This window comes from Cynocephalus volans, chromosome 11 (assembly GCF_027409185.1).
Source record: "Cynocephalus volans isolate mCynVol1 chromosome 11, mCynVol1.pri, whole genome shotgun sequence".
Taxonomy (NCBI): Eukaryota; Metazoa; Chordata; class Mammalia; order Dermoptera; family Cynocephalidae; genus Cynocephalus; species Cynocephalus volans.
In genome coordinates this window covers 93,839,179-93,856,158 of record NC_084470.1, presented here as the reverse complement: position 1 = coordinate 93,856,158, position 16,980 = coordinate 93,839,179, and the positions used below count along the sequence as shown (strand labels likewise).

General features: G+C 41.8%; 1 protein-coding gene across 5 annotated transcripts in view; it reads left to right on the top strand.

Annotated features, from left to right (window-relative positions):
* Positions 1-3,466: 3,466 nt before the first annotated feature.
* The window catches only part of TAMM41 (TAM41 mitochondrial translocator assembly and maintenance homolog), a 55,613-nt gene continuing 42,099 nt past the window's right edge, over positions 3,467-16,980 (top strand). For 3 of the 5 annotated variants that reach the window (XM_063115015.1, XM_063115012.1, XM_063115011.1), the window contains exons 1-3: positions 3,467-3,828; positions 6,164-6,346; positions 11,042-11,134. In XM_063115015.1, the coding sequence (XP_062971085.1) occupies positions 3,697-3,828; positions 6,164-6,346; positions 11,042-11,134 (408 nt within the window). In that variant the 5' untranslated portion in view covers positions 3,467-3,696. Of the gene's footprint in view, positions 3,829-6,163; positions 6,347-11,041; positions 11,135-16,122; positions 16,272-16,980 lie in introns of those variants that run through there. The other 2 variants (XM_063115014.1, XM_063115016.1) reach the window with 2 other exon arrangements.

Here is a 16,980-nt window from a genome sequence, read left to right as displayed (position 1 = left end):
TTTGTGAAAATGAAAACTACTGATAATTAGGTGAGAAAGCCTGTAAAGGAGAAAAATAGAGAAACATTGCAGCATCTTTATTTACATCGAGCTGAATGCTGTAGGTGGGTGTGTGAATTGGTACAATCTTTTGGAGGAGAACTTAGCAATGTGCTGATGCTCTGACCCAGCAATTTCACTTCTAAGAATCTATCTTACAGCAATACCTGCACACGCACGAAAAGGTATATTTACAGGATGTTCACACTATAGCACTGTTTGCACATGTGGAAACTAGAAATCATCTATATTAGTCAATATGAAAATGTGTGAACAAATTATGGCATATCCATATTTTCCAATAATTTGCTGCTAATAAATAGAATGAGACAGATCTATATATTCTGACACAGAATGTTGTCCCTGATATAAGTGGGGAAAAAGCAAATTGCAAATTTGTATCTATCATATGATTCCATTTAAAAATGTTCTTCATGTTAATATATTCATAGAAAAATACCTGGGGGAATATGTACCAAAGACTACCAATCGCTATCTCTGGGGGATGATACTCGTATTTTGTAATGTTTACATTTTTATGAGCAGAGATTACTTTTGCAAATAGGAAAAAAAAAGAACCCAAAACAAAAAACCAATGGAATTGAACTATTTTCTTCAGGGAAGAAAGAAAATTTGAAAAGGCTGGTAATGGGGCTTATTCACTGTCTTTGGGTGAAAGGTTTCAGTGTAATTCCGTAATTCCGTAAGTGCTCTTCAGATTCCTGCAATCTGGGCAAGGGTGATATTTAGTCAGAAGGAACCAAAATGCCTGTGCTCACCAGGGAGACTGAAATGTGCAGTGTCTCCCTCTGGCCTCCCTTATTCTGGTCTCCTGGTTGTCCATTGGCTATTTCTGCTGCTCCTGAACCTTGTCTGATGGCTTAGAGCCGGTTTATTTCCTATTTCTTTCCCTCACCTCACAAGCCATCTTAGAAGGTATTTAAATACAGTGGTAAGACCTTGGCCTTTGGAATTAGGTAGCCCTGGATTCAAATCCCGGCGTCACCACTCTCTTAACTGTGTGATTTTAGGGAATTTGCTTCTTCTTTTAGGGCCTCTGTTTCCTCATGCGAGAAATACGATCATCTTAGAGAACCTGGCTTATAAGGTCTTTGGAGTGATGAGAAGAGATAAGTATAAAAGGTAGAGCATGGTGCTAATAACACTAAGGTCTAGGATTCAATCCCTGTACTGGCCAACAAACCCAAAAAAAAAAAAAAAAAAAAGTGCTTGGGCATAATAAGTGCTTAGAAAATGACACCTACTATTATCATCACCAAGTCCTATCAATTCTTGGTAGAATCTCCCCATGTATCTTTTGCCTGATGAATTCCTGTCTGTCCTTCAAGGCCTGGCTAAATTGCCATCGCTGTGAAACCTCCTCTGGTCTCTCCCCATACACCTATAACTGATTTTATAAAGTTCCCTTACTGGAGGGACATGATATTCCCTCACAGCGCTGGATATCCAGCTTCATGACCGCACATTACGTTCTGATTTACTTGTGTGTCTCCTCCATAGACTCTGAGCTCCTGCAAGGCAGAAGCTCTGATTTATTCATCCCCAAATCCTCAGCACCTACCTCAGCGTCCGGCCTGGAGTGTGAACTTAAATAATCATTTTTTCCAATTGAATTAATCCCATCTCTGCCTCTAACACCCAGGCCTGCCCGTTTTTAGTTCATGGTGGAAATATGGTAACAGCTTCGTAATTGGCCTCCCCATCTCTTCTCTCCCCACTCTAGTCCAGGCTAACATTTGATCCTGATAGGTCTTTTCTCAAAACCTTTCAACAACAGAGAAGAATTGTAGAAAGAACCCCAGAGATGGAGTCATCAGACCTGGGTTTTAGTTCCAGTTTGGCCACAGGCTGATACGATGCTAAGCACATTGCTTTACTTCTCTCAGCCTGTGCGTCTTTAAAATGGAGGCAATAGCCTCCTCCCACAGGGCACTAGAAGGAACTGAATGAGAAATGCATGTGAAAACGTGTCAATGTTACCTAAATGTTAGATATTACTACTTCTATCATTTTTGAGAGGCAGTGTAACTCAGGGAGGAAGGAAAGAGTAGCTGAAATGTCTCTGTCCTGGAAGTCAAACGCCATCCTGAATGGCCACGTGATCTTGAGCAAGTTTCTCCCGAAAAGAACTCCAAGATCCTTTCTGTCCTGAGGTCCTGTTTCCTCCAGAAACAGCATTAAAAGTGTCCTTTGTGAGACCAATCCCCAAGGCAAAGGGGCAAAGGCTCCTCCACCCTTAATATTAAATACAAATATTAGAGGACGTTTGTGCTGTCCTTAACCATTTATGGAGCACTGTGACAAGGTAAATTGACTTAACTTACACCATTAGCCCCCAACATTTCACAACAGATACTTAGCTTATCAAAGTTCTCCTTCTGTTACCCTGGCGTGCCCCCAACACCCTTAGCAGAAGTTCTCATTAGATAAACAAGACACCCTGTACCTGGATATAAAAAGATGGAAAAATTAAAATTTCCCACCTATGCTGTTTGTGGCCGATAGAAAAAAAACAAACAAAACCCCAACTATATCAAGATATAAACAGGTGACGTAGGGAAGGGACTACCATGGGGAAGTTCTTGCTGTTTCTGACTGATTAATTTGCTTACCTTGGCTTCTGTAACCAGCTTGCTTTGGGCCTTGTGAAACCCCTCTCACCCCCTCATGCCAGGGGGCGTGTAACTTTTGCTGTGTGACTGTGTGACATTTTGCCTTTAAAAACCCCTCAAACTTAGGCTCGGGGCTGCTCTCTCACCAGAATATCTGGGGAAGCAGTCGCCGGCCGGCTAATAAAGACCCTTAAAAATTCTCAATTGAGTGTTCTGGTTCCTTTCCGAGCAGCAGCCTCACAACAGCACTTTCATATTCCTCATTGGATTTGGAAAGGGCTTTAACAGGAGGAAGTCAGCCAAATTTTAACAGCAGTCGGGTAGTGGAATTGGCATGGTTTTAATTTTATTTGTTTTTCTAAACCTTTAATATCTTCTGCCGTTTTAGAGCTCCATAGAGATGATGGTTGCATACCATTGTGAATGTGCTAAAAGCCACTGAATTGTACATTTTGGAATGGTTGATTCTATACTATGTGCTTCACCTCATTAAAAAAAAATCTCTTGTAATACACATGCATGATTTTATAGTCATTTCTTAAAATGTGATTTGAGGACAGAGTTTCAAAGAAGGATCTCCTAAGGCTCAAAAGCAGTTTAATTAGCCACATCCTACCCCGCCCATTTGTCCAAGTCGCAGTCCCAGGCTGCCAGCCTGCAGCGCCCTCCTCCGACCACCAGGGGTCTCTGTGAAGCCCTCGCGTCTCTACACACTGGCGAGAGACGTCTCTTACGCTTTGAAGCGCTAGTGCGTACGAGAGGCGTGGCCAGGGGCGGACGCTCGGCGGCGGGACACTTGCGCGGCTGACCGTAGCCGTGCTCCGTCTCCCGGCCTGGTCTCGAACTGGCCTACCTCCCCAAGTCCTTGCTGGCCCTCGGAGACCCACCCCACAGTCAAGACCTCCCGATCGGGCCGGTCCCCGACTTCCATTTCCCCACCCTTAACCCCCTGCCGGGAGTCCGTTAATCACCCCGTGCTCTGCCCTGTTCCGCCAAGGGTCCCCTGTCTCTGAGCCTCGGCCCCATGGCGCTGCAGGCGCTGCAGAGCTCGGGGGTGGCCTTACGCAGGATCCTGTCTCATTTCCCCGAGGAGCTGAGCCTGGCTTTCGCCTACGGCTCCGGGGTGTACCGCCAGGCGGGGCCCAATTCAGACAAGGTGAGACCGGACCCTCCCCAAGCAGTCCCCCAGTCAGCCCCACGCCTGGAAGCTGCCGGTTCTCACGAGTCCCTTTTTGCCTTCGATCCCTTCAGAGCCCTGAGCGGCCTTTCCTCTGTGCACACTGCGCGGGTCAACTAGAGTGCGAAAGTGTTGTTAGTTTAACGACAGCGTAAGCTAAGTTTTGAAGGATAAGTAGGAGTCCTCTTAGGTCTAGAGCAGGAGATGCAATTAGGTGGAGGAAAAAGCTGATGTAAAGGCAAGGTGGAAGAATGGAAAATAAAGAGTTGTTAGATTCTAGTTCTGTGTTTTCAGCCTTGGTGAACATTGGAATTTTATGGGGAGCGTTAAAAAAAGTACCGATGCCTGGGTTTCACCTACGGAGATTCTGACTTAATTGTTCTGGGATGAGGCCTGGGCCTCAGGAATTTTTAAAAAACGTCCCAGATTATTCTAAAGCGTAGCCAGGTTTGAAAGTCACGTCAATAGCCATAGAAAATACAAAATGCTGTTCTGACTTCAGGAAGTTGACGGACTGGCTTTTAAGGCCAGGGCACGTGCAGTGAGGATAACTAACAGCAGAAGTTAGTGGGTGACCAGTATACGAGAGTACTTCAAAAAGTTTGTGGAAAAATAGAATTAAAGGATGATACAAATTTTTCCATGAACGTTTTGAGGTACCCTCAGCACGTTCAACAAGAGCCTTTTTGGAACTAGGCACTATTACTCTTCAGAGCTGGCTGAGCGCAAAAGCAGTGAGGGTAGTTTTCCTTCTGATTTACAGAATCCAGTGTGCAGATTGCAATAGGGCCTCCCGGATCTGGATACCTGTCTTCCTGTTAAAGTTTGCCTGTTCACGTCCTGGTGAGGACATCTATTCTGTTGCTTGGATTTCTTCTGTTTCCCAAGTGTACTGCTATTTAATATTTTTCCTTAAATTGGCAGTATATGAGAAAACTATATCATAGGCTAGTTATTTTTTTCTAACACACATTAACATAATTATAAAATTGAAAAAAAAAAACATGTTTATGTTGTCCTCAAATCTTAAGTATCTCCAGTGTTTTGTGGATCATACTGTGGGAAACTCAGAGCAGGCTTAACCTCCTGGTAGCCACCTCTTCATTTTTCCATGAAGGTTTTCTTTTCAGCAGACCTGGAATTCCCTCCAAGAAAAGGTCCTTCCCTTTCCCTCACTCTTATTCCTAACACTGAAGTTAGGAAGTCTTGTAGATTCTAACACCTAAATTTCTCAAATTAGTCCCTAACTTCAGTGCCTTAGCTAATACCTTTTCATTTCTCACCTGGAATCTTGCAGTGGCTTCCTATCAGATTTCCCCCACCCTTAGTCTCTCCTCCCTCCAATTAGCTCTTCTGCAGGAAAATTTCTAGCATGGAAGACAGCCTCCCTCTGTGGTCTCATCTCACACCACATGAGTATGTTCTATTCCAGCCATATCAAAGTGCAGCTTACAGAACATGCCTGGCCCTCATATCCACAGGAACAGCTTCCTCTTAACATGCTGCCCTTCCCTTCCCCATGTTTCTAGTGCTTCCATAAAGCTACTTAACTCTCACATGTCCTTCAAAACTCACATTTGACATCTCTAGGGAAATTTCTCCTTCCTGTCCTGACCCAGCTCCCATTCTGAGTGAAGTTAGTACATTTAACATTCCTATATCAAGTCAATTTAGTGATGATTTGTCTGTTCTCACCAGTAGACTCTGAGCTCTTCTACCCTGAGAACTATCGGAGCTCATTATAGGTACTCAGTGAGTGGCTGGTGAACGGGTGAGAGTTAAGATAACTTATTTCCCTTTATGTAATACTTCATAGAGTTTATTATCCTCATGGTGTTAATTTGATCTGGAAGAAAAGTGGAGCACATTTAGCTACATTTAGCTGAAAGGCAGTGTAGCCTCGTGGCTCGGCACATAGAAATTGGATCCAGACTACTTAGGTCTGCCAGTCACTAGCTCTGTGTCCTTGGGCAAAGAGCTTACCCTGTGCCTTGGTCTCCTTTCTTCTAAAATTGGGATAATAGCAGTACCAACCTTGTAGGATCGTTCTGAGGATAAAATGAGTTACTGTATGTATTATATATAAAGTGTTTAAAAGTGCTGGCACAACAATATACGTCAAGTAATTGTTTGCTGTTTGTGTTGATGAAAACAAAGCTCAAATTGTTTCCAGAGACTTGGTTAAGTTTCTGATGACAAACCTTGGTCTTCTGACTATTAATCATAATAACGTAGTATTTTAGAGCTTTTTACTCTACTTAGGTATCTTTTTTGGAATTAATACTGAAATCATTCTCTTTTCTTCACCTCATAGAATGCCATGCTGGACTTTGTGTTCACAGTAGATGACCCTGTTGCATGGCATTCAAAGAACCTGAAGAAAAACCGGAGCCACTACTCTTTTCTAAAAATTTTGGGGCCCAAGATTATCACATCCCTCCAGAATAACTATGGTGCTGGAGTTTACTACAATCCATTGATCATGTGTGATGGTAGGGTAAGTGACTTTGATCTTAACTTGGGTGGTTGTTCATCTTTGTTATTCAAATGCCAGCTACATATGTATGTTCTTACAGTCAGGCAACGTTCACACTGCTGCTGGATGTCTTAAACCCAGGAACAGAGCAGGTACTGGAGTCCTCATCTCCCCTTGGTTGTTACTGCAGTGTGAGAAGATGGTTGGGTGTTACTGCCTTTATTCTTTGCCTTTGGTCAAGAGGTTCTCAAGTTTTAGTGCGCATTGATGTCCCCTGGATGCTATGTGTGGGTACCCACACATGGCTCTTGGACACACAGATTGCTGGGCCCCACCCCCAGAGTTTCTGATTCAGTGGGTCTAGGATGGGACTTGGGAATTTGCATTTCTAATAGACTTCCAAATGATGCTAAAGCAGCTCTTCTGGGAACCACACTTTGAGAACCAGTGGTTTGGTTAACGGGAGAAATAGGCAGTCCCTTTTAGGATTGGGTGGAGATTAATCTCATCTAGAAGGAGGAGCAGACATCGCCAGGAAGAAGTTGGAATTGAAGAGGGTATCAGGTGGTTGGGAGCATGTGATGCCAAGTGATGAACAGGAACCTCCTGGTGCCAGCAGGTGGGTGGTATTTGGCAGAGGGGTGATGGAGAGCAGATGAGATGACCTGCTGAACTGTCTTTCAGAAGAATCACCCCAGTCTCTTAAGAGGGCTGCCAAGAGCTGGGCAGGACCCCAGCCTACCAGGACTAATGAGGGTCTAAATCAGATGCCTCCTAGAAATTAGTGGACCTAGGGAAGACATACACGTTTCACCTGCTGTGCCAACTCTGCTGCCGATTGCTTAGAGAGGCCAGACTTTGACAGGCATTTGAATCATCTGGGATCTTTCTGAAAAGTAGATTCTGATTCAGTTGACCTGGGATGGAACCTGAGATTCTGCAGTTTTTGCAAGCTTCCAGGTGATGCTGATGCTACTGGTTAAAGGACCACACTTTAAAAGGCAGGAGGTTGGAGGACTGACTTGAGAAGGACTTGAAGACCTATCTGAACTTGGTTGAAGAATGAGTGCTGTGATTGACTGGTAATGTTTGCATACCCTTTGGGCCATATACTTGCTTTTCTGGTTGAGGTCCAGTCTCGCTCCACGTGCATTTTGCAAATGAAGAAACCAAGGTTCAGAGAGAGAAAATGACTTCCATAAGGTCATGCAGCTAGTTAGTGATAGGTCCCCCAAATTCCAGGCCAGTGGTGTTCTCGTTATCTCCCAGTTGGTACTTGCCTGCAGCAAAAAGCGCTTTCTGCGGAACTGTGACCAGAGTGGAGAGAAGAAGGTAGTTACTCAGCACAGCCTTCCACTTCTACTTCCATCATGCAAAACACATAGCTTTGCTCTTTCTCCATAATTAATATTATGCTGAGCCTATCTCTAATTAGTAGTTTTTAAACAATATTACAAGCTCCAGTAACCAAATGTTTGGACATAATTATATGCCAAAGGGACTGTACTTTTTAATTGAAATTCTTTAGCTACTTTTTAGATATTTGCAGCCTGTTTGGATACTGAAGTTCAGCAAAGTGGGTCTGAAGATATTGTTGATGCAAATAGGACTTTGTAACCAGGGAAATCTGTGTTCAGGGATTATACAAATTATTATTGAAATGGGCTTGACCATAATTCCATGTGTTTAGCATTGATAAAAAGATGTTATTTTTGGATGTTACTTTGTAATTCTTAAAGTGTTTGAAATAGTTGATAGCAAAAGAGAAATTCACTATGTAAAGGATGTCAGTGAAAACTTTTAATTAAAGAATTAAAATTTCTTGTACTTTGTAATTAGAAGAACATTGGAAGATCAGACTTAAGTTCTGGTATGTAGTTTTGATTCTGCTACTACTGGTGCCACTTTGGGCATGTCATTCTCTCCAGACCTCAGGTTTTTTATTTCTCAGATAAGGAGCATGAATTAAATCATTGCTTCTCAAACAATCTATGGGGAAGAATGAGGTTTTTATTTCCACTCCATTGAGGACCAATACTAGATAGCATCTGAGAGCCATTCTGCCTTTACCATCACATGGACCTAAGTTAAAACAGTGTTACCTCACCTCATGTACCTTAGGGGCTGATAGATTTTGGATGTGTTGTCCCTGCCAAAACTCATGTGGAAATCGGATCCCCAGTGTGGCAGTGCTGGAAGCTGTTTGAGTCATGGGGATGGATCCCTCTTGAATGAATTAATGCTCTCCCTGGGGGAGGAGGGGTAGTGAGTGAGTTCTTGCTCTGTTAGTTCCCACGAGAGCTGGTTGTTTAAAAGACCCTGGCACCTCTTCTCTCTCTCTTGCTTCCTCTTGCCATGTGATCTGCTTGTCCCTGCCAGCTGCCTACCTCTTTCTGCAATGAGTAGAAGCAGCCTGAGGCCTGTGCCAGATGCAGCTGTCCCAGAATTGTGAGCCAAATAAACCTCTGTTCTTTATAAGTTACTCAGTCTCAGGCGTTCTGTTATAGCAACACAAAATGGACTAATACAGAAAATTGGTACCAGAAGTGGGATGTTCCTTATAACAAATATTTGAAAATATGAAAGTGGCTTTGGAACTGGGTGTTAGGCAAAGGCTGGAGGAGTTTGGAGGACTCAGAAGAAGACAAAAAGACAAAGGAAAGTTTGGAATGTCTTAGAGACTGGTTATATGGTAGCAAGCAGAATGCTGATAGAAATATGGACTGTAAAGACCACTCTAAGGAGGTCTCAGAAATCAGAAGGAGTTTATTGGAAACTGGAGCAAAGATCACTCTTGCTGTAAACTGGCAAGGAACTTGGCTGCATTGTTTCTATGCCCTAGGACTTTATGGAAGTTGGAACTTAGGAATTGTGAACCACAGCATTTGGCTGAAGAAATTTCTAAGCAGCAAAGCATTAGGGAAGCTGCATGGCTATGTAATAGCTCTCAGCCTATTCTTTTAAACCAGAATTTAAAAGGGAAGCAGAGTGTAAAAATTTAGGAAATTTGCAGCCTGGCCATGTGGTAGAGAAGCAGAGAGCATTCAATGGGGAAGCCCAGCAACCATTAACTAAGAAGATTAGTACAAAGAAAAGGGATTATCAAGAGAAAGAGAAAAGGGCCCCGAGGGCATTGCAGAAGCCTCTGGGGCCAAACCTTCCATTTCAGGCCCAAAGGCCTAGAAGACAAAATGGTCTTGGGAAACAGGACTGAGGCATTCTCTGCAGGCTTACTGCTCAGGTCCACCTCTGGAAGCTGCTTCCAGTACAAGCATCCCAGGTGCTTTGGCTGCTCCAGCTGTGGCTAAATTGGCCTCAGGTGTGGCCGGATGTGTAGCTCTGGAACACACAAGCTGGAAGCCTTGGTGGTGTCCATGTGGTGTTAGTTCTGCAGGCTTACAGAATGCCAGAGCTGTGAAGGCTTGGGAGCCTCCACTGTGATTTCAAAGGATCTGTGAAAAAGTCTGGGGACCCAGGAAGAGATCTGTCACAGGGGCGGAGTCACCGCAGACAGCCTTCACTAGAGCAATGCTGAGTGGAAATGTGGGATCAGAGTTGCAGCAGAGAAACCCCATCAGTGCCATGTCTAGTGGAGCCTTGAGACCCCATCAGTGCCATGTCTAGTGGAGACCCCAGACCCGTGCAACTACCAGCGTGCAATGTCAGCCTGCGAGAGCTAAAGCATCACCTGAGACCAGGAAAGCCATAGGAGCAGAGCTGCCAGAGGATGTGGGGACCCAACCCCCACACCAGCATGCAGAGAACATCGAACATGGAGTCAAGGCACATGATTTGCCAGCTTTGAGATTTAATGCCTGCCCCCCTGGGTTTCGGACTTGTTTGGGACCTGTTTCTCCTTTCTTTTGGCCTATTTCTCCCTTTTGGAATGGTCATGTATTCCACCATTGCATCTTGGAAGTAGATAAATTTGGTTTTGATTTTTACAGGTTCACAACTGGAAGGACTTTTGCTTTTTGTCTCACATGAGACTTTGGACTTTGGTCTTTGGACTTTTAAGTTGGTGCTGGAACAAGCTAAGACTTTTTGGACTGCTGGGATGGAATGACTGTATTTTGTATGTGAGAGAGATATGAGTTGTGGGGGTCCAGGAGCAAAATGATAGAGTGTGGATGTGTTGTCCCCACCAAAACTCATGTGGAAATCTGATTCCCAATGTGGCAGTGCTGGAAGCTGAGTCATGGGGGTGGATCCCTTATGAATGGATTAATGGTCTCCCTGGTGGAGGAGGGGTAGTGAGTGAGTTCTCTCTCTATTAGTTCCTGTGAGAGCTGGTTGTTTAAAAGACCCTGGCACCTCTTCTCTCTCTTGCTACCTTTTGCCATGTGATCTCCTTGTCCCTGCTGGCTGCCTGCCACTTTCTGCCATGAATAGAAGTAGCCCGAGGCCCGTGTCAGATGCAACTCTCCCAGAATCATGAGCCAAATAAACCTCTGTTCTTTATAAGTTACCCAGCCTCAGGTGTTCTGTTATAGCAACACAAAACAGACTCATACAGGGGCCAAATCCATCTTGGACACTAAATCTCTAAAAGGTTTTGGTGGAGATGTGTTTTCAAAAGGTAGGCATTTTGTGTGGCTTTGGAAATTAGGGTGCTACTATAGTCAAGAATTTGATCTATTTTCTTATATTTTGTACTTGCATAAGCTGCAACTTGATATTTTGCTCTTTTTCTTGCCCATTTCCTTTCTTTTATAGCTTATCAAATACGGAGTTATTAGCACGAGTATTCTGATTGAAGATCTCCTGAACTGGAATAACTTATATATTGCTGGACGACTCCAAAAACCGGTGAGTGTTTCGTAGGCTGCCACAATTAGGGTTTCCTCTCTGAACCTGGCCTTACTTTGATCATGTGATTGTAATGAGATGGAACTCCACGAAATGGAAGTGAGTTTCAGACTCCTCTTACTCCCTATAAAATTCATTGCCAGACAATATCCAGATATCCCTATGATTGTGATATAATAAGAAATGTATATTTGGTCTTTGTCCCTGTTTCCTGGCTCTGAGCTCCTAAAACCTTTGGAATTTCTGAGTGATAAGGGTAGGAACCATGTCTGCTGTTATTCATAACAAGTTCTCTTCAATCATACCTGAATTTATGCTAATGCAATAACTCTTGATGGGCCCCTATTTTTTTTTTTTTTTTTTTTTTTTGGCAGCTGGCTGGTGTGGGAATCAGAACCTTTGATCTTGGTGTTAAAACTCCTGGCTCTAACCAACTGAGCTAACCAGCCAGCCCATGATGGACGCCTAGGTAGCTTCAGAATGGGGGCTAGTTGCCAGGGGAACCAACCGTGATTACACGGTTGGAACTTTCTATCCCCTCTCACCTCTCGGAAAGGAAGAAGGGGTAAAGAGTGAGTTAATTATCAATGACCAATGACTTAATCACTCATGCCTAGGTAGTAGGACCTTCATCAAAACCCCTAAACAGTAGAAGAGAATGAAATATGACCATTTGCAGCAACATGAATGAACTAAGAGAAAATTATGTTAAGTGAAATAAGCCAGGCACAGAAAGGGAAATACCACATGTTCTCATATGTGGGAGCTAATAAAAATAAACAAATAAATATTAGAAAAAAAAAAACCCTAAAAAAGAGGTTCAGGTTGATGAACACATGGAGGTGCGGCGCGGTGGGGTGCTGAAGGCTCATGGAAGCTCCTTACCCTCCCCCATACCTTGCCCTGTGCATCTCTTCCATTTGGCTGTTCCTGAGTTGTATTCTTTAAAATAACTGGTAAATGTAAGTGAAGTGCATTCCTGAGTAAATTAATCTGACCAGAGGAGGGGGTCATGAGAACTCACCAATTTATAGCTGGTGTGTACAAGACACCTGGACTTGTGATTGGCATCTGAAGTGGGGGCAGTATTGTGGAACTGAGTCACTAACCTGTGGGATCTGACTCTAACTCCAGGTAGATAGTGTCAGAGTTGAATGTGTCTGGAGAGTTGGAGAATTGGTTGGTGTGAGGGAAAAAAACCCACACACTTGGTGTCAGAAGTGCCGGTAGTAAAAGACAGATCATAGAATACCCACACTACTGCTGCCCTCTCTCTAAAGATTCTTCAGCTGTCTGACTGAGTCAGGCTCAGAATCAGTCTGTTTAGGATGGCAGAGGAGGTGCACAGTGGAGCCGCTGTCAGTACCATCCAGATCTCCTCTTCTAGAACATGAGTGCCATGCAGGCACTGTTTGTCCACTGATGTCTCCTGAGAGTTCCTAGGACAATGCCTGGTGCATAGTAAGCATTCAGTAATTATTTGTTGGATAAATGAATGAACCAGGCAGTCATTCCAAGGCAGGGTGTCATTCTGATCCCTTTTATTATCCTCCTCAGGCCAGTGGTGATGTCCTGTTATTACTTTCTTACCTCATTTGGGACACTGGAGGAGGCTGTAGGGAGTAGGCTTCTCCCTGAGCTTCAATACAAACAGAAGAAACACAGAAAATAGGGGGAAAAAAAAAAAGTGGGAGGGGATTTGTACTTTTAACAAGTATTTGCAAATATTACATTTCTTCTTTTTTTTTCAGATACATGGTCTGTTTTCTGAGAAAGGGTCTTTTCCTAGTTTAAGAACTATTTTAGACAGTCACAGTTTTCACTACGCTGTCAGAGGGTCTTGGGCCCCAAAAGAGGGTACATGTTTTGTTCTCAAGTATATCCCACAACAGTGACTGTGTTGCTTCTACTTTTATGGTCAGCAACGGTAAAAAAAAAATTAGAGATCTATACAATCTTAGCGCACTTGGTTTATGTCATAAAAATCTGTTTATAAATATTGATGTACATGGGCTGTCAGGATTCACTTGCCTTGAACCTGGGCTTAAAATTTAATAGTGTACCTCATTAAAATGTCCAGAAACACTTGATTTGAGCAGTGGTTACAGGGGTATATACATATGTAAAAATTTATTAAGCTGTATACCCTTAAGATGTGGGCACTTCACTGCATGTAATTTTTACTTCAGTAAAAACAGTTTTTCAAAGTCCAGAAACAATAGGCTTACTGAAATAATTCATGTCTGTATAAATGAATTTCTCATTTCTAGGCTGATTAACTAGGAAAGCTCATAATTGAACAAATAAATGCAATTGAAAATTTGTTAGTATTCATTTTATTTCCTGTTTTTTGAGGGGAGGACGAGTTGGTTTTTTTTGTTTATTTGGGGTTTTTTTGGCAGCTGGCATGTATGGCCAGGTTTTTTCTAATTTACAAAATATGTAGCTTGATGGGAAGAACAATGAACATGTAATTAGAAGCCTTATCATATTCATTCCTGCCACTTATTAGCTGTTTATAAGAACTTGGGCAAGTTGTTTTATGTTCCTGAACCTCAGTAATTCATCTGTAGAATGGGGATAAAAGTACCTGTCCTGCCGACATCACAAAGGTTTTGAAAATTGGAAGCAGAGTGGAAATGCTGGAAAGAACACCAGTGTTCAGAATCCAAAAGATCTAGAGTTAGGATCCCAGCTCTGATGCTTCCTAACTGTGTGAATTGCACCTCTGACTGAAACTCCCTGAGCCTAGGGTATTCTCATCTGTGTATGAGTCTGATAAAATGCCTGGCACTTAATAGACACTCAGAAAATGATCTTTGCCTTCTCTCTGAACTTGCCTATCTCAGTTATTTTGAGACACAGTGAGATTGAATGTGAAAATGTATTATTCTCTGTACTATGCTTTATGCTTGGAATATTTCAAAATTTCTTAAAAATAGGCTTTAGAAACCTAAAATGCCATGAAATCTCAGAATGTAAGTACTGTAAATGAACTTAGATTTCATCTAAATGTTACATATCCTTATAAAACAAACACAGCAATTCAAGACAAGAAGTAACAGCTGTACTCATATCATGCAAAGCTGTGCATTTCTCAGCTAACTTGGAGAAGTAAACATTGGTAACAGTGACTATCCCTCAGGCTTTTTAAGCTTCCAGCACAAGAAAATTAGGCTATTTTAAAAATCATTTGAAAGTATTGAATGTATAAATGGCAAAAAGGAAAAAAAAAAAGAAAATGATAAATGGGCACATTAATTCTCCCACCCACCCTTGCCTCCATTTCCCACTCTGGTGGAAATAACTGTTAATCAGAGCCTTTCCAGTGATAACTATCTTTCAACAAACTATTTTTACCTCTAGGTGGCAGCAAATATTAATCGAACTTGAACAAATCTGATGAAAAGAAAGGGTGGTAGCATTTTGAACAAGAAAAATGATTGCATATCATGGGAAAGAATTATGAGAATATGAGAATGAATTCTTTGTTTTTATGTGTTTTTAAAGGAGTTACATTAAATTATATTGTTTAAAGCTCCAGAATTGTCTTCCATCTTGCAAACTGAATTTCTCAATCACTAGCAATTTAAGTCTTTTTAAAAAAGATGTGTAAATGAGTATCTTGATTAAAAAGATGGACATTTCTGGAAAAAGTTGATTGTAAATTAAATTTTTATCATACTTTACCATTAACTCACTTCATAATTGAGATACCCTGTTTTTATTTCTAGCACAGCCTTCAGTTTCTGAGTCAGTTACTAATATTTTTCCAAGTAAAGAACCATGGAATTTAAAGTTATTTAATAGAACATTGTGGCCAGTATTTTTAAGTCAAAAAAACTCTAAAGTAATAGTAATAGTAATTTCCCTAATTAATTTAACATAATTTTGGATTTTTGTGCATCACCTTGTTTTTAGTGTAGATAATTCTGCTTGAATTTTTAAAGCATTTATATTTTTGCCACCTTGTTAAGAGGATTTTAATTTATTTTAATGTATTCATTGTAATATATTTTCTCTTTTATTTGCTAGTAATGTAGGGGTTTTGTGGGGGGAGGGTTTGTTTGTTTTGGAGGCTGGCCAACATAGCAATCTATCAAACCCAGGACCTTGGTGTTATTAGCACCATGCTCTAACCAGTTAAGCAACCTGCCAGCCCCTGTAGGTTTATTTTTTAATAACAGCTTTATCGAGATACAATTCACACATCATACAATTCAACCATTTAAAGTAAATAATTCATTGGTGTTAGTATATTTACGGAGTTGTGCATCCATCATCATATTGTAGCTTTCTTGATTTACTTTTTGTGGATAGAAAAATCCCAGTGGTATAAAGATCCTTGAACTAGGAATTGGAAAACTGGCTTACTAGTTTTGGCTCTGCCCTGCTGTAAGCAAATGTATGGGCCCCTAGCCTTTGAAATGCAAAGATAGAACCTTTCATTTAGTTATTCAAAAGACAACTAAGTTTCTTCTCTGTGTATGCCAAAGGAATAATAAAAAAAAAAAGGACACCGCATTGCTTATCCTCAAAGAGCCCACAGTCTAGCTGGTAGATACTAATAAGATCTCATCCAGCTCTAATGTTCATTGTTTCTTCATCCTCAAGCAATGACAATTGATACTGAAGGAGTGTTAGAACAGCTAAACCTCCTGGTCATTTGGAACAGAAAAGTTCTGGTGAGTGGTTGAGTATCTGAACACTAGGTAGGACTGTGTTCTTTGTGACTAAAATTTCATTCTTTCCAATTCAAGTAGACTGTTAATGGAGGAGACCACATGTGACTTTTTCTTTTTTCTGTCTTGAAAGGTACTCACAAATCAGTCCTTTGAAAGTCCCTTCCAGCATTGCCCTTTCCTCTCTCCACTAAAGATTTTGTCCCTGGCAGTAGTGATGATGTTATCTATGCAGTTCAGGTCAGAGCATTCCCAGTAAGATACAAACAGCTATTCACAAATTTGAGGACTTTCTTTTTTTCCCAGGCCTCTCTGGCAGTGTCCCAAGAGTTCACTGGCTTTTCTCTCTGAACAACAAATAACAGTGCTGCTGAGACAAGTTCCTAGTTCACCTTTCGTTGAAGAACCAGATCAGCACAGTAGCAGAGTCTTCCGAACTGACATTTTTCCTTTGAGTAAGGATGCTTTTATTTTCACTCTCTTAACCTTAAATAGCAAACAGACTGCTTTCTTACAGCCTAAGTAGAACAACTTTCTTGGAGAACAAGTGGTATTTTGTTAACTAGGGAAATTTCCCCAACTTATTCTTTTCTTTGTATCTTTGAATTAGCATCTCAAAATAGCTTCTCATTTCACTGAGTTTCTGTAAAAGCCACCAAAAAAAGGGAGGGCAAAGAATTATTGAGAAGGAGCTGGTGAGTGAGGATGAAGAAAGGGAGTGTGGAAGTACAGAGCATCACAGGGTTGTGGAAGGAGCACTGGGCGAGTCAGGGGACAGGGTCCTGGTGTGGTATACCAAGACTTCTCTTGGAGAAATCCTTCAACCCCTCTGGGTCTCAGTTTCCTCATCAGTAAGATGAAGAGGTTGCCCTCCTATGTCTGTGATTGGATATGGAATACAAGGTTTGGGAAAGTTATTGCAGGAATATCAACATAGGAGTTATTGTAGGACTGCAAAATTTGTTTCAGTCATCTTTCAAGATAAGAACTTAACCAGAACAGATCCCTGACTATGCGAATAATTCAAAATATTTAAAGTTGAATTTGCCGAGTGTGAGGGTGTTACCCTGATTTTTTGCCATTGACTCATTATGCAACCTTAAGCAAGTTATGTTCCTAGGCTGTTCCTTGGTTTTAATCTCTGCAGATGATTGCAGTAATACT